The 16,837-nt window shown below is 36.3% G+C and overlaps 1 protein-coding gene across 3 annotated transcripts in view; it reads right to left on the bottom strand.

Moving 5' to 3' along the window:
- Positions 1-4,763: 4,763 nt before the first annotated feature.
- Positions 4,764-16,837, bottom strand: part of SGPL1_1 (Sphingosine-1-phosphate lyase 1) — a 36,858-nt gene continuing 24,784 nt past the window's right edge. The window contains exons 14-15 of one of the 3 annotated variants that reach the window (XM_051210225.1): positions 15,372-15,651; positions 4,764-10,956 (exon numbers count right to left, since the gene is read on the bottom strand). In XM_051210225.1, coding sequence (XP_051070196.1) covers positions 10,849-10,956; positions 15,372-15,651 — 388 coding nt within the window. In that variant the 3' untranslated portion in view covers positions 4,764-10,848. Of the gene's footprint in view, positions 11,601-15,371; positions 15,652-16,837 lie in introns of all 3 variants that reach the window. The other 2 variants (XM_051210226.1, XM_051210227.1) reach the window with 2 other exon arrangements.

Below are 16,837 nucleotides of genomic sequence, written 5' to 3' on the forward strand. Positions count from 1 at the left end.
CTTTAACCAGCTTGGTGGACATGGAGAGTCCACCTAGGGGAGTTGGAAAACCCGCATTCCAAACCAATGGTACACATGGACTGCAGTATCCTGAAGGAACAAATGGCGTATGAACCAATTGTTGGTCGCCGGCTACCATGGGATTGCATCTACTCACGATGCTTCACTGTCTTGTGGATCAGACCTGTAGGTCAAAGGCTCCGGGTGTGGTCCCCTGAGAAAACCACCTGGTTCGGTTTGGGCACCCGGGCAGTATCACAGCCCTCACACATATCAAATGAGATTTGTGTGGCGCATATGTATTTGGTGCTTCCTTGTATCAATATCTATGTGTTAAAATAAATAAGTTAGATTATAATAAAAGACATCGCGGTGGTTGGCAATATGCGTTGAAAAGAATGAACATTAATTGTATGTCGATTCCTGAGCTACTAAATTCTAACTGCCGATCACTAATTAACAAGGTGAATTATCTTTAATTTTTACTAAGTCAAAATATGTATCGTAATTGTGGTATCATCACAATTCAAGAATATTGGTTAAATGATTTGCAAGACGATTACTTAGTATCACTACGTGATTTCAAAATTTATCGTCAGGATTGATCAAACAATAAAAAGAGATGTGGTTGTGGTGTAGCTACGTTTGTAATCTCTACCTCTTTACATCCCATAGAGAATAAATGAGTTTTTGTCTCGTACTGATTGCTGGTCTGTTGTTATTGGTCTCATACTTAATCCATTTACATGTTAGGCTGTTAACTTCAGCACGAGACATGAACGGCATCTAAACACCACTTTGGGATCCTATAAAGCATGTGCCATTGGAGGTTCTTTGATAAATACAGTGTCGAAGGTCAATTACCTTGGTGTTGCCTTTTCCTCTGATCTCTCTTGGTCATCTCACGTTTTATTGTTATCGAAGAAAGTTTTCTGTCTGACTTACTACATAAAGAGATTGAATGCTCTTGGAATTACTCGTCATTTACTCTTACAATTTGTAAATTCTTGCATATTACTTATTATTCTTTACTGTTCTCCATTATTATTTCCCGGGCTTTTGAGAAAAGACTTTGCTGTATTGCGAAGAGTGCTGGAGGCAGTTAGCAAGGTGTGTGGTGAATCTTTTGAGGTCATAATTAATATGGTTGTGGAAAGACATTTAAAATCATGCAAACTCCTGGCAGATGTTATCATATCAGGTACTAACCATCTCCTTCATTCATATCTTTGTCCTTGTATATCTTCTGGTATAACGAGACGTAATTACATTAAAATCCATGCACGCAAGCAAAAGTATAAAAGTTCTATATAATACCTTAACCTAGCAAATACACTCTGTGACAAACAGGTTATTAGAATTGACCTAATCAATAACCTGCATTCTTAACATGTCTCTAATTTGGTAAGTTGTACAGTTTTTTTCAGATTCCTTTTAACCTTTTTTTCTTTTCTTTCTATGTAAAAGAAGCTTGTTGAAATACCTTGTGCTGAGAATTCTATATTGTACCATTAACAATAAGAATAATAACAGATTAGATATTAGCAATTCAGGAACGAGCATCTGAATAATGTACATTTTTTTTCGATGCATATTACCAGCAACTACGATGTCATTGATTAGGCTCGTTTGTAAGTTGTACAATGAAAGGTTGTAAACTTTTCATAAACGCGCCTGAATAGGTTATGTAATTAGTAGACATAATAATTCGTTAGAAAAAAAAAAACAATAAAAAAAAATAAGTTATTATATGTGAAAATGATATTTGAAATATTCTCAGCAATTGAAATTTAACTAATTCCAAACGTTTCATCCAGCTAACTTATCTGGACTTCACATCAGGATAATCATCAAAATCAAAATTATCAAAGAAATATATAGCTTTTTAACAATCAGAATTATACTGTGTTAAATCAATCATATTTGGATGTTGATTTTTTTTGTTTGTGTAAAATAGGATAAAATGAGTCAGTTAACTACAAATCATGTGAAGAATTCAACTACATGGAAATACTTAACTGAGTAACCAAGTTGTATGTGTGTGAGTGTGAGTGTGTAGTTATGTATGTATGTGTGAGAGATTGATATTGAAGGAATAAATAAAGTTCAAGTTCAAGGATGAAAAAAATTGATAAAGAAACATCGATGTACATGTCAAAACATAAATTGTATTGTTTCAAAAACTCATTGAGTTCTTTCAATAATAATAACGATGGAGGTGATATTAAAAAAAACAGGTTTAAACAAGAGATAGGTTCCAAATTTTACTTGTCAAATGAAATTCGCCAGGTAGTTGTTGCCAGTTGAATACCATCTTTTCGGTTCAGACTGTTCTTGTTCGCCCATATATGCAGCGCTTCTGCTGTCAATCTTTCTTTATGGGTGTTAAAACATTTCTGAAGTATTTTGGTCCCTTCAAAATAAATCTTGTGTCCTGTTTTTAACGCATGTAACGCTATCGCTGACCTATTTTCAAGTTTCTTTAAATCGACCGAGGATTTTGGAACATTTTTCAAGCATTGTTTATGTTCCTTCAATCTTACATTCAGTTGCCTGGATGTTTCTCCAACATAGGTAGCATTACAGTCTTGACAGTGAAACTCATACACAATGTTTTGTTGTTCTTCCTTTGCTAATTTGTCCTTAACTTTCACTAATGTCGATCTTAATGTGTTATTCGCTCTAAAACACACTCTTATATCATGATTGTTTAGAATCTGTTTTAAAGAAGATTATTAAAAATGATAGAAAAACTAAACTAGAAAGTATACGAAAAGAATGGAAGTACACTGTAGTCATACCTTACCGTAATGAAACATCAGAAGAAATCAAACGGATTCTAAACAAACAATTTAGAGCGAATAACACATTAAGATCGACATACAAACATACATAACTACACACTCACACTCACACACATACAACTTGGTTACTCAGTTAAGTATTTCCATGTAGTTGAATTCTTCACATGATTTGTAGTTAACTGACTCATTTTATCCTATTTTACACAAACAAAAAAAATCAACATCCAAATATGATTGATTTAACACAGTATAATTCTGATTGTTAAAAAGCTATATATTTCTTTGATAATTTTGATTTTGATGATTATCCTGATGTGAAGTCCAGATAAGTTAGCTGGATGAAACGTTTGGAATTAGTTAAATTTCAATTGCTGAGAATATTTCAAATATCATTTTCACATATAATGACTTCTCTATACTCGACGTTCAATTACTGTCAAACTATTCATTCTAATCTTGACGAATATTCATATAAAACATAAGTAACTTGTTGAAATACTTAGATGGCAAGAATAAGTGGCCTAGATATTCAAACAAGCCATCAATGATGTGAAACTAATAATCATTGGAAAAAAACGTAAATACATAAAGGTTTTAATCAGAGAGGGGTCTTGTGGATATTACAGTAGTCACGAGGTGACTTTTGTTTAAACATCTCGACATAATTTATTATAACTAATAGGTTTTACAACGTAGTTTGAATATATCAAACCGATCATTAGTTACACATTTAGGCAGAAGAAGCCTTTGGTTTTAAATTATCGTTTTTTTTGGATTGGATTTATATTTTAATTGGTCAGCTGAAAGTTAATTGGGCCTCGAACGTATACTCATCTAGTCACGGGATTGACGTTAACGGCGATTTTAACCAACTGATCTACTTGTTCATTACACGAATTTATGATTTTTACTAGTTTGCATTTCATTTGACTATTAAGTACTTTTCTTCCGGTAAATTATCTGTGTGTGTAAAACAAAATTTACCGACCTCACCTGTGGAAGTTCCCTACAAGCGTTCAATATTTTATGAAAATCTTTAGAATTTTCAGCCATCAGGATAGCAAATATACTTAGTTAAATTAACCTTATTATAATGGGCTTAGTGAACAATTCGGTCGGTGTTTTGTGCATATTTTGGTAATTTAATAGTTCAAATCATGAATCAATTGAAGCTAGATCACCATGGTAAAATTAGAAGCACTGGATGGCTGTTTCATCCTAGTATGGGACTCTTCAGTAGTGCGCATCCACTTCTTCAATCATTGAATTAATAAATGTATTGAGTTGCACTGTTGATTCCTTTTCCTGTACAATAAAACAAACAAATTCAACGATACAGTTCAATCGACAATTTGATCAATACAGCTCCTGCCTGTTGACCTTATGAAAATCATCAAAGCGACAAAGTTTAGATGGCTGCAGTGCATCTAGTTCTTAAGTAAAATAATTTTCAAACCCAGGAACTATCAGTCTTGCGCGCCAGTGCTTAACCCCCAGACAACTTAGCCGGCATCCGACGGTATTAATGTCGTGAGGTGAGATCGTAAATGCGCGCTGCTGAGGTGTCCTATACTAGGATGAAACGGACGTCTAGTGCTTCCAGGTTTTACATGGTGGTCTAGCTTCGACTGACTCATGACTCCAACTATTGAAATGTTTAAAATCTCCACAAAACCCCTTCTAATAGTAATCATCTGCTCACTAGTGACTGACTTCAGGAGGCATTTCCTGGAGTTCTAGTGGGAAGCCGTGACCAGTGGAGTCCAACCAGGTGTGTTGTGAGATATCAGCTCACTGAAGACAATGGTGTACAGTGGCACAATTTCGTGGATTGGTTGAAGTTAAACATTAACACCGTTGAATGCCAGCTCAGTGGTCTAATGGTTAGGTGCTAGCGCGCGAGACTGATAGCTCCTGGGTTTGAAAATTATTTTACTTAAGAACTAGATGCACTGCAGCCATCTAAACTTTGTCGCTTTGATGATTTTCATAAGGTCAACAGGCAGGAGCTGTATTGATCAAATTGTCGATTGAACTGTATCATTAAATTTGTTTGTTTTATTGTCCAGGAAAAGGAATCAACAGTGCAACTTAGTACACTTATTAATTCAACGATTAACAGGAGTGTTTTATAAAAGTTTGGATTTCTCAGAAAACTGTATTTACAATTATATAAGTATTGGTATGGACTTGAGAAATTCAAACATACTCTAAGCACTGCTCAAGTTCCAGATGTCGCCGTTAACCGAGTTTACTTATTCTAAAATGAAAAAGTTATTTTCGAATAATTTTCTTCCAAAAATCTATTAGTTAAGCTTACAGTGTGTTCATAACGTCAACGACATTGGATAATTAAGTCTTATATTGACTATTTGTAATTCGGGTAATCTATAACGACACATACTTGATACAGTTATATATGATCATTTTGTATATCCCACGTTATTGAAGAGTATCTACAATAACCCATGAATCCGAATTTATCTGAGGGTCTCTAAATCTTCCTCCGATACCAACCAGCGTGGTATATTAGAGCGGTGATGTATAGTACATACATAAGGCACTTCTGTTAATGAAAGTTTACAACCTCATTTACTGATCTAAAATATTTAGCTAGAGCTCGTTGTTTAACTTCAGTATTACTTGCGTGACGATTTCATCATACTCAAGACGTGTTCTGAAACCATCTATGATCAAAATATTATCAACGCACATATGTCCTCAACTTTTGAAGATTATATTTTGCAGTCATACAGAGTGAACATCAACTTTGGGATGCAGGTATATTCAGCTGACGAGTCTCAATTGGGACGAAACGCGCGTCCTGGATTCCACTACTAGCCACCATCCATCTTTGATTATAATGCTTGTGAATTAAGGTAATACATACAGGATGCACATATACCAATAAGAGACTAATCAATCGCAGTTCTAAACATTAATGGAAAGATTCAAGTAAACAATACCAAGTGAATTTTGTATTTTTGTTACTAATAGTACAATTGAACAAGAGAATGGATTTTCAATATCTGTGCTGAGAATTCATCAGCCATTACTGATCTACCAAGGCTGATGAAATTCAACATAATTTTAATCTAATTCCACTTTCTATTAGGTTTAAACTCTATTCCATATTGATTGATACATTGAAATAAAATGAACAATTTTTGGTTCATATTTACAGTTAACCTTTAAACAGTAAAATAGAACTGAAATTTGTAAGTATCACTGAATTACCATTGATATATATATTTCAACACAAATTCAAAAAAAAAGGAAACTTTTCAATGTCTAATAATTGTTGTAAAATGAGGTTGACATTTGATCGATCACTGAACTTTTACTTCGAAACTGAAACTTACATTATCAATCGTCTTCCACATTTACAGAAATAACAGAGATTTTCATTACACAAATCATTTTATTGGAGGTGTGTGAAATCAATCGATTTACCGTTTTCTTTTTTTTTTTTTTTTGCTGTTAACCTGTTTAAGGAGCTATAGACAGCATACAAACCAGGAAGAAGTGTGCATTACCACAATTAGGCATAATATACTAGTACAGAGAGAGATGAAATTAACACGATGAACAACAAAGAGGTTAAAATAATTAGTGGGATAAAATAGAGAGTGAGTAAAGAATGTATGAAAGAATATTGAAAATCAAGATTTCGAGAAAGGAAAAAAAAGGCACATACATCACTGCAAGTGATTCTAAGCCATTTCACTTATCAACTTCTAGCGCGGAACCCAACCAGATAGTTTGGAACTATCAGTTCAAAAGTTAATGAGTTCATGGATTGAGAAAACTCTTACAGCAATCCAGATAGCGCATTGAGTAGTCATCCTAGTGCACAGAAATTATGAACGGATTATATAAAAACTCGATCATAGAATTTCGTATTGGGGTTAAATGAGTTAGAATTGGCTAGTTTCAGACTTTTCAGGGTATTTTCGACATTGAAACCAGATTAAAGGAAATAACAGAATTTCGTGCTACATTCCGTGCACTAGATTTCTAAAACGCTAACCAAACCTCGTTACTTCACTGTTGTTTAAAAATCACTGATTGATAGTCTAAAATAATGCAAGTAATATTCATGATCCGATCAAGTCCGTGAACTTCCCCGAAAAATGGGTCTTAACTGAGACTGAAAAAAAGTTTTTATTCAGAGTGTAAAAGTAATTTTGACACAGAATAAAACTGACATAACTGAACAGAAAACAGATCTTAGTCACAAGACTAGTTCAAACCAAAAATCTTTAGATTATTGACAAAAGTGTGAATTGAACCGTAGAAGTGGATCAGTGATCAAACGACTAAACTTTTACACATTGGGTCGCAGACTTCGGACCACTTGAAAGTCCCCTAAATGCCCTGGTACGGCCGAGAGTGAGGAGAGTCCGCTCTCCCTCTCCAAATGCTCTCACATGGCCACGTGTATATAGCCTCTGCCAGGGAAGTCCTACTCACTACCTTCGCGTGGCATTACTATTCTTTACGAAATTGAGAGGACGAAAATCGAGTGTCCGGCGTTTTAACCAGGCTGGTGGATATGGGGAGTGCACATAGGGGAGTTGTAAAATCTTGATTCCAAACTAATGGTACACATGGGCTCCAGTATCCTGAAGGAACAAGTGGCGTATGAACCAATCGTTGGTCATTGGCTTCCATGGGACTACATCTCCTTACGATGCTCCCCTGCCATATGGATCAGACCTTCAGGTCGAAGGCTCCGGGTGTGGCCCCTAAGAAAACTGCTTGCTTCGGTTTGGGCACCCGGGCAGTATCACAGCCCTCGCACAAATCAAATGAGACTTATGTGGCGCATATGTATTTGATGCCTCCTTGTACCAATATCTATGTGTTCAAATAAAATAACACAATACTGACTTGTTTACGTCTCTTACCCCTCGTCAAGGATAGCAGTTTACACCGTTCTCAACAACCACCAAATCAATTTCAAAAACACCAAAATAATACACAAACGTTTTTCCAACTACAAAAATAGGAGAGTAGCTGAAGTATTCCATAACATGATCTCAATAGAAAAGATGATCTCACTACACATCCGACTTAAACTATCTATTCAAGATAAGATGTCTGATACTATTCACATTTCACAATATTATCTTAGATACAAATTAAACGATGTCCTTTCTCACCATGAAGGTCACATTTTTTCATCCCTGACCTTGCACACGCACACACACAAAAATTTACATATATGTCGGTTATAAATCACCTTGACCGAAATAACATGATATTGACTTGTTGGAACTTGTTTTTTTGATTAATCGCACATAATATTCTTGGATTATTCTTATGTACTATTTAAACTTGGATAAATTTTTGATTTGGTTATTTATTTACTCTAAAGAAGTAGTTTACATTGAGTCAATACAAAGAATATTATCTTGGATAAACATTGCAAAAAATGTTACAGATTTGTTAATAATATACAACTGTTAATTTCGTGGATTGGTTGGGGTTAGACATTAACACTGTTGGATGCCGGCTCAGTGGTCTAGTGGTTAGGTGCTCGCGCACGAAACCAGTAGGTCCTGGGTTCGAATCTCGCAGGGGGTGAGGTCGTGGATGCGCACTGCTCAGGAGTCTCGCAATAGGGTGAAATGACCGTCCAGTGCTTCCAGGTTTTCAATGGTGGTCTAGCTTCAACTGACTCATGATTTCAACCTGTGAAATTATGATTTTGTATTCTGTCGTAACGTTTTGGTAATGTAATAAGAAGACGAAGATTATCAGTACTATGTGATGATATATATTAACGTAATACATTTCGAACAATCTGATCACACATTACATACTTGTGAAGAACATTTATATATAGAAAATTAAAGGTCAATTAGACTGGAAATGGGGGAAAGAGTAGACAAGGATTATAATAATATTAATTTGGGGGTTGTGGAGATTGTTAATTTTTTTTTTGATTGAGACCATGAACCGATTGATGATGCTAGACCACCATTGAAAACCTGGAAGCACTAGACAGCCGTTTCGTCCTATTGCGGGACTCCTCAGCAGTGCGCATCCACGATCTCGCTGGCGGAGCTAATCCGTTTCGGGTAGAAACAGGTGTCTACCTCAGTACAATGAAAGATGGTGGCGCAACTTCATGGATTGGTTGAGGTTAGACGTTAACACCATTCGATGCCGACCGGCTCAGTGATCCAGTAGGTTGAGCGTTCACGCGCGAGACTGATGGCCCCGGGTTCGAATCCCGCTAGCGGGATCATGAACGCGCACTGCCGAGGAGTTCCGCAATAGGACGAAACGGCCGTCCAGTGCTGCCAGGTTTTCAATAGTGGTCTAACATCATCAACCGGTTCATGATCTCAATCAAAAAAATAATAATAATGTGAACACAATTTGACACCTAATCACTCTACGAATAATAAGCTAATACTACCAGGGTAGGTTTAAGGTGAGAACAAACTGTTTTTGAATACACAAAGGGGGTTTGAATATTTGAATGGTTAAGGTTTCAATAAACTTTAATATACCTTATATGTTCTTAACAAGTATGTAATGTGTGATCAGATTGTTCAAAATGTATTACGCTAATATATGTCATCACATAGTACTGATAATCTTCGTCTTATTACATTATCGAAATCTATCAAAGGGATTAATTGTTTTAAATAAAGTTTTAGGTTTGAACTATTGAAGTCAAATTTGCGTTATTAGATAACATCCAATTTAATATACTGAATGTTAAACTGTTTCATTGATGTCAATATATCATGGAGGCTTAACATGATATTATAGTGCCTGGATTTGTAAATGTAAACCGATTTATATGTCTGAAGATGATAGATTCGATCTTTTTAGAAGTTGTCATTATTAAGAAGTCGCATATCATGACGAAATAATAATCATCTAGTGTTCTTTGTTTTTTTGCTGATTATCTTGCTAAAGTTAGTCCGTAATGTAGGCTGTCTTCAAAGATCAATAAAATAGGGCTAATATCTACAGATATTATTATGATCTACTTATTTGGTAAATCAATCTAAATTCATAAACATATTTACACACACACACACATCGATACATAAACAAACAAACAAACACTGATACTCATTTGAATAATCAGCACAAAACAAATCAATAATTTTTGATTGAGATCATGAACCAATTGATGTTGGACCACTATTGGAAACCTGAAAGCACTATAAGGCCGTTTCATCCTATTGTGGGACTCCTCAGCAGTGCGCATCCACGATCCCGCATCGCGAGGTTCGAATCCAGGACCCGCTCGCCCATGTCGAGTAGAGACAGGTATCTACCTCAGTACTATGGAAGATAGTCGTGCAAATTCATGGATTGGTTTATGTTAGACACCATCACCATCGGATGCCGGTCGGCTCAATGATCCAGTAGGTTAAGAGTTCGCGCGCGTGACTGAGAGCCCTGGGTTCGAATACCGCGAGCGTGATCGTAGACACGCACTGCTGAGGAGTTCCACAATAGGACGAAACGACCGTGCAGTGCTTCCAGGTTTCCAATGGTGGTCTAACAACAATCGGTTCATGATCCGAATCAAAAACTTAATAATCTCCACAACTCCTATACTGATATCAATAATTGAAAATATTCACAATCAAGAATTTTATTTATGTGTTATACTATTCTATTAACCTCCAAACAAAAACCCCAATCAAATACACTTAAATCTCAAATAACTCCATTATATAGGCAAAATAAATAAATAAAAGTAAGTAAATAAACAGAAAACTAGTGAAACAATTGAGAAAGCCAAATACACATAGAATAAAAGACAATTAAAAATTGTCCAGTTAAAAATTCTATGAATAAAAAAAAGAAAACTATTTTAAGTAGTATAAACGTCTAGATTCTTTGTTTTTCGTCTTTTACTTCGTCATCTTCTTCAGAAAAGAGTTAATAATACTCAATGAATATCAGCTGTATAGAATTGAAACAAAAATGTATACATAACAATGTATGATTCGATCTTATAAGATAAACACTAGAAAATGTCTTTCCTGTATTATTATTATTATTATTATGATACATTAGTTGGTGTATCATAATATGCATTTAAATAGCAATGAGCTAATTCAGTGACAATTGAACGATCCGGTATCATTTGTGATAATCCATAAAGAGCAGCCTTTAATTGTTGATTGAAATAAGAAAGAGAATAGATGAAGATTATATAATTCTTAATTAGGAATGATAATTAATTAAATGAGAAAAAAAAGAAAGAGATATTCAATGTCAATTGGATTATTTGTAAAATAACTCTTTGCAATGAATTCTTTTAGATACAATGCTCTCAAATGCCTTGGTACGGTCGAGAGTGAGGAGAGTCCGCTCTCCTTCTCCAAATCCTCTCATATGATCATTCATATAAGGCTGCTGCCAGGGAAGTCCTACTCACTGACTTCTTGCGGCATTACTATTGTTTACGAAATTCAGAGGACGAAAAACGAACGTCCGGCGCTTTAACCAGGCTGATGGACACGGAACATCCCAGTTAGGGGAGTTGAAAAACTTTGATTTCAAACCAATGGTGCACATGGGCTCCAGTATCTTGAAGGAACAAATGGTGTATGAACCAATCGTTGGTCACCGGCTACCATGGGATTGCATCTCCTGACATTGCTCCACTGTCTTGTGGATTAGACCTGTAGGTCGAAGGCTCCGGGTGTGGCCCCTTAAGAAAACCACCTGCTTTGGTTTGGGCACTCGGGGAGTACCTCAACCCTCACACAAATCAAATGATTTATGTGGCACATATCTATTTGGTGCATCCTTGTGTTTCAATAAAATAAAATAAAAAATACTTTTATCAATAATGAACTATAGCTTTGAGCCAATGTGTATCTAATAGTTTATTTGCTCATGTGTAACAGGTTATATTGGCCACATAAATCGAGTTCTTTTGAAACACATCTTCAAACATTACTCTGACTGGCTCTTTAAAGGATTGTGAAAGTCAGTCGAAAGCTTAATTCTAGAGCAATCTAGTCAATTCTAGTCACTCCACTTCACCAGAAACCTCTTTAAAAATCATACATACAAACAGAAAAGTTGACTCAATGAGAATGCAAATGAAAAATTTGTGTACAACAGGGGCTAATGCTGTCCACCAGTTTAAGCTTAACCTTTGCGTACAAAAACAATATGTTCAGTCCTTTATTCTTCAATGGTTTTAACCTCGCTTTCTATCTTCCATAATCTATCGTTTTTATTAATTAGTAAGTATTACAAATTTTAATTATTATGTCCTGAATAGCTATTGAATAGATGAGTATTTCTACCTTATCACTTTTTTTCACTAGCCGATTGTTACTTAACTTCCGTCTAGACAACATACTACTTCTAGTTTTTTAATTAATTAATTAATTAATACCTTTCTATCTCACTACAAAACATGATTTTAGCCAGTAAAATTGACTATAAATACGACTGTACAGCACAAGTCCATGAAGTCACTGACAAGTGGACTGAGTCATGTTGGTAGGTGTAGACTACCTGGTTGGGGACCACGAGATGATAGCAACCGATGGTTAGAGACCCTGAATGACATGGCTCAAAATCGTTTGCAATGGCGCAGGTGCATACACTCTTTGTGTTCCCCCAAATTCTAATCTTCTGAATTCCTTATGTCCCTTTTTTCCTCTTTCCAAATTTGTTTCACTGGATTATACTCTTTAAATAACATCTCCAAACCCTAATTTTCCCGATTACTGCTTATACTCTTGCTACCTCTACCACTACGGGATTTGAATCGACAAGTGCATCTCTGTGCTAAGGTGGTGTGGCAACTCGAACTGATGTACGTACGTACGAAGTTCTACGTTGTTACTGACTGACTGACTGACTGTACAGCTTAAGTTAGTGAAATCGTCGAAAAGAAAAATTTCATCGCTGAAGTACCATCTTTATTTTTCAATGATGAACTATTTCTACAATTCACAGTCAGTCAATTACAATATAGAACCTGATACTTATGTACATCGGTTCAAGTTACTATATCCTATTTTATCACAGAGAGATCAAATTGTTAAGTTGATTTCCAGAATAGTGGAGATAGTAACAATAAGGTCACTTCATAAACAGGAATGAATACAAGAACAGAAAATATTAATGTGAATGTGATAGATTTGAAACTGGTAGGTTACAGTTAACGGATCTAAAGGTGTCTTGTTAGATATTTTGGTCTCAAGCCCTAATTATTTTCAATGATACACAATGATGAAGAGACCTAAATTAGGACGATATAATTATTAAGGGCTCTTCACATATCGTGTCACTTCATGATTAAAACAATACCGAAAGTTTCATCAATTCTTTTCAAAAGTGATATTGAAAATTTAATTATGTCAGAAGTCATGGTCAAGTTATTGATTACGATAATTGGATATTACTTCAATGGAAGATTTAGAATGTGTATGACTGAAGGTTTAGAAACAACAAACTGTTTGTAAGTATGCTTTTTGGTAAGCTCAATCGGAATCAGTTGGAAAAGTGATTCCTTTAGTTGAAATCGTGGAACTCTTGTTTCTAAACACATGTATAAACTTGAAGTTGGTTTCTCATTGAAACGTGCATCCTAATTGGTCGATTCTCAAAGTTACCTACTTCAATTCTCATGATAAAGACTAAAAGGTTTTCCATTGTAATCATTGATGAAAAGATCTGTAAATAATTTTTTAAAGTGTCGTTTACTTTCATATTCCCTTGGGGTACAGAGAATAATTACCACATGGCGTTCATTTTTTAAGGCTTCAAAAAGTGTGACGGGCTGCCCAATGTTTATGCTTATCTGTATGAATTACATAGGTCTTGGCTTTTGAAGTCATGTATGTAGGCACATCCAAAGGGTACGCCCCAGGCATGCAAAAGGAACGTAAGCTGAAAAAATATGTCTTATATGTAATAAGATCAGTGGTCTATGCCAATGAGGTCGAAAACGTAATAAAAGGATATGGTAGCAAATACTAGAGGTAGTTGACCATCAAACCCTCTTGAAAGAGGGCTTATGCTTATGTGCATGCCATGAAGTGCAGGGGTAAAAGCCTTTATACCAGTGATATGCATGTAACATGAGAGTGACAGTCAGTTGAAGCAAATATGTTTGAAGGGAGTGATGACCATCTACCGTCCTAGGTGAATATACCTATATGTATGTTACGGAATGCATGAGTAAAAACTTGTGCGCTACCGGTGTGCATGTAGAGTAGATTTTCCCTTGGTGCGATGCCCGCGTACCCAGACCCGGAGGTTTTAACGATTTCTCCACTAAATCACGTCCACGTGGTGGGTTCATGAGCCTTGGAAAGTGTATTCTAATCCAGATACACTTATCGGCTTTACTAATTGAGGTTTCACCAACCTAAAATGGTTGGAAAACCGCACCGTATAGATGCTATTCTATGATAACTATTATCGAAATAAATGAAGTGTATTTCTACCCGTAATTTGATAAATGATATCCTAGCATCAGAACTACTTATTCTTCATTAAAGCCCAGATGAAAAAGAATAGCAGTTTTTTTCATTTCGCCACTTCGTAGTGTAGGGTAAAATGTCACTGCCAATCAGGAGATGGGGAGGGTGCTGTTCTGCGGACGCCGTCGCGGGCCTGGAGCTGAGGTGCTAGCTGGGGTAGTCTGGTGCGGAGAGGTGGCGTCGAGTGGAGTGTTCTAGCGGGGTGGCGTTGGCTGTAGCGGATGCTGTCGACGGAAAGGAGCGGTGAGACGTGCGGCTGCTGGACGGACATCGGATGTCGATGGCTCAGCAGGCCGGTGAAGCACGGGTGTTAAGCGACCCAGGTGCTGGGTGGATGTAGGATGTTGCTACTCCGGCAGGTCGACGGAGCTATGGAGTTCAGTGCGCCGCAGACTCGAAATTTTGACGAAGAGCATAGCCCAGACTGCAGAGACGAAGAATATGGCACGGCGAGCATGAACCACCGCAAGAACGACTGCCTTAAGGGGGGGACGAGTGTGGTGCGTGCTACTTATACTGATATAAGTAGTATATAATACGAGTCAGGAATGTAATGTCTGGCAGCAGAAGGTGCGGGAAGATCAAGAAAGGAAGAGCGGGGATAGAAAGCAATTAGTATGGAAATGCAAGAACAATGAAGTTCGAGACAATTATTGAACGTTTTGCAAATTAAGTATTATAGTACGGTGTTTCTATTTTACCAAGTAACTCTGTAATTCTGTGCTAAATAATTCGATTGTCGCCACCCGTGTTCTGATTATCATCATCATCATCACCACTGGGACTTACACTATCAACCACTATTACATTTAAGGACTCAATTTTAACTAGGCGACAATAGATTTATTTAACTCATTTATCACGTACAGATCCATGCAATTGGCTTTAAGCCACACTCTGAATATAAAAATTATCATTATCAACCAGTCACCTAAACTGAAGTAGATAGATTCAAGGATCAAGGCTGGGGACTTTATAACTGGAAGTCGAACGCCTTAAACTCTTGAGCTACTTTCTTATGTAAACACCAATATAACAAGAACAGAATTTAAAAAAAAACCCAACTTACTGAACCTTCAGATTTTTTATTTGGTTGTTTTATTAATTCTTTAGCTACATCTTTTACATCTTGAATAAATTGTTCTGCACAACCTTTTGTTGTGTGCATATCTGTAACACATAAATGAATCGCTGGTGGAAATTGTAAATTATTTAAATTCCAACCACGTCCATTTGGTTTATCTGATAATAAATGACTTAATTTATATATATCAAGATTATTTGAACTAAATGCTACAATGGAAACATTTGGTTCACCAATTACAAAAATACCCGGTATTTTACGTAATCTAAATGAAATAAGAAAAGATAATTATCAGAATGGGTTTTTGTGGAGATTTATAAATTTCACTGATTGAAATCATGAGTTAATTGAAGCTAGACTACCATGGAAAACCTGGAAGCACTGAACGGCCGTTTCATCCTAGTACGGGACTCCTCAGCAGTGCGCATCCACGATCCCGTGCCCCACGAGATTCCAACCCAAGGACCTAACAGTCTCGCGCCAGGCGCTGGCCGGCATCCAACGGTGTTAATGTCTAACTTCAACCAATCCACGAAGTTGCGCCACCATATGCCATTGTCATCAGTGAGTTCCTATCTCACAACAGACCTGGGTGAACTCCACTGAGGAGTCCCATACTAGGACGAAACGGCCGTCCAGTGCTTCCAGGTTTTCCATGGTGGTCTAGCTTCAATTGACTCATGGTTTCAACCAGTAAAAGATAATTAATAAGATTTCATAAATATTTCATAATATCCTAATTCAGGTAAATCTATGACAAATATAACCTTTAGATTAAACCAATCTCCACAAAATCTCTTCAACAAAAATACATTGATATTTGATGGCTAGAAATAACAGGGTAGCGGACACATTTCTTGATTTAGGTTTTCTACCAATTAGCATTGGTCATTAAGGCGTGTATCTAAGATACTCAAATAACCAATGATCTTCTGTGGGATCTAAACATATGTCACCTAGCTTCACATTCTGAAATGTTACTGCTGAACTATTCAAGCTATGACTAACCTTCTTGTTCGAATCTTACAGAGTATCGTTTATATCAAACCGGTAAGTAACCTTTGTTGAAAAATGTGAGCTGATACAAAATCTAAGTAAAGCAGAGTTCCCTATCGACTATCTCTAACCAACTAGTATCTCAAAATAGTGAACGCACTGTTAAGTCACTTAGAAATAGTGGCTACAATACAATTTGGTTAATAGGATTTGATCATCACTAAAAGACTAGAAAAACACAACATTGATCACTGTTTAATGATTAATTTGTTGTATATGACGATTTGACGTTATGTGGTCAAACACTAGTAGCTTACGAGTGTCTTCTACTCTTAATGGCCATGTTTCGCTGCCGTAAATTAAAACAGAACGGACTGCCACGCAGTATACTCGTCCTTTAATTGATAGACGGATATCTCGCCTTCGCCATAGGTGACGTAAGTTGGCAAAAGCCA

The sequence above is a fragment of the Schistosoma haematobium genome, chromosome ZW (genome assembly GCF_000699445.3).
Source record: "Schistosoma haematobium chromosome ZW, whole genome shotgun sequence".
In the NCBI taxonomy this organism is placed as follows: Eukaryota; Metazoa; Platyhelminthes; class Trematoda; order Strigeidida; family Schistosomatidae; genus Schistosoma; species Schistosoma haematobium.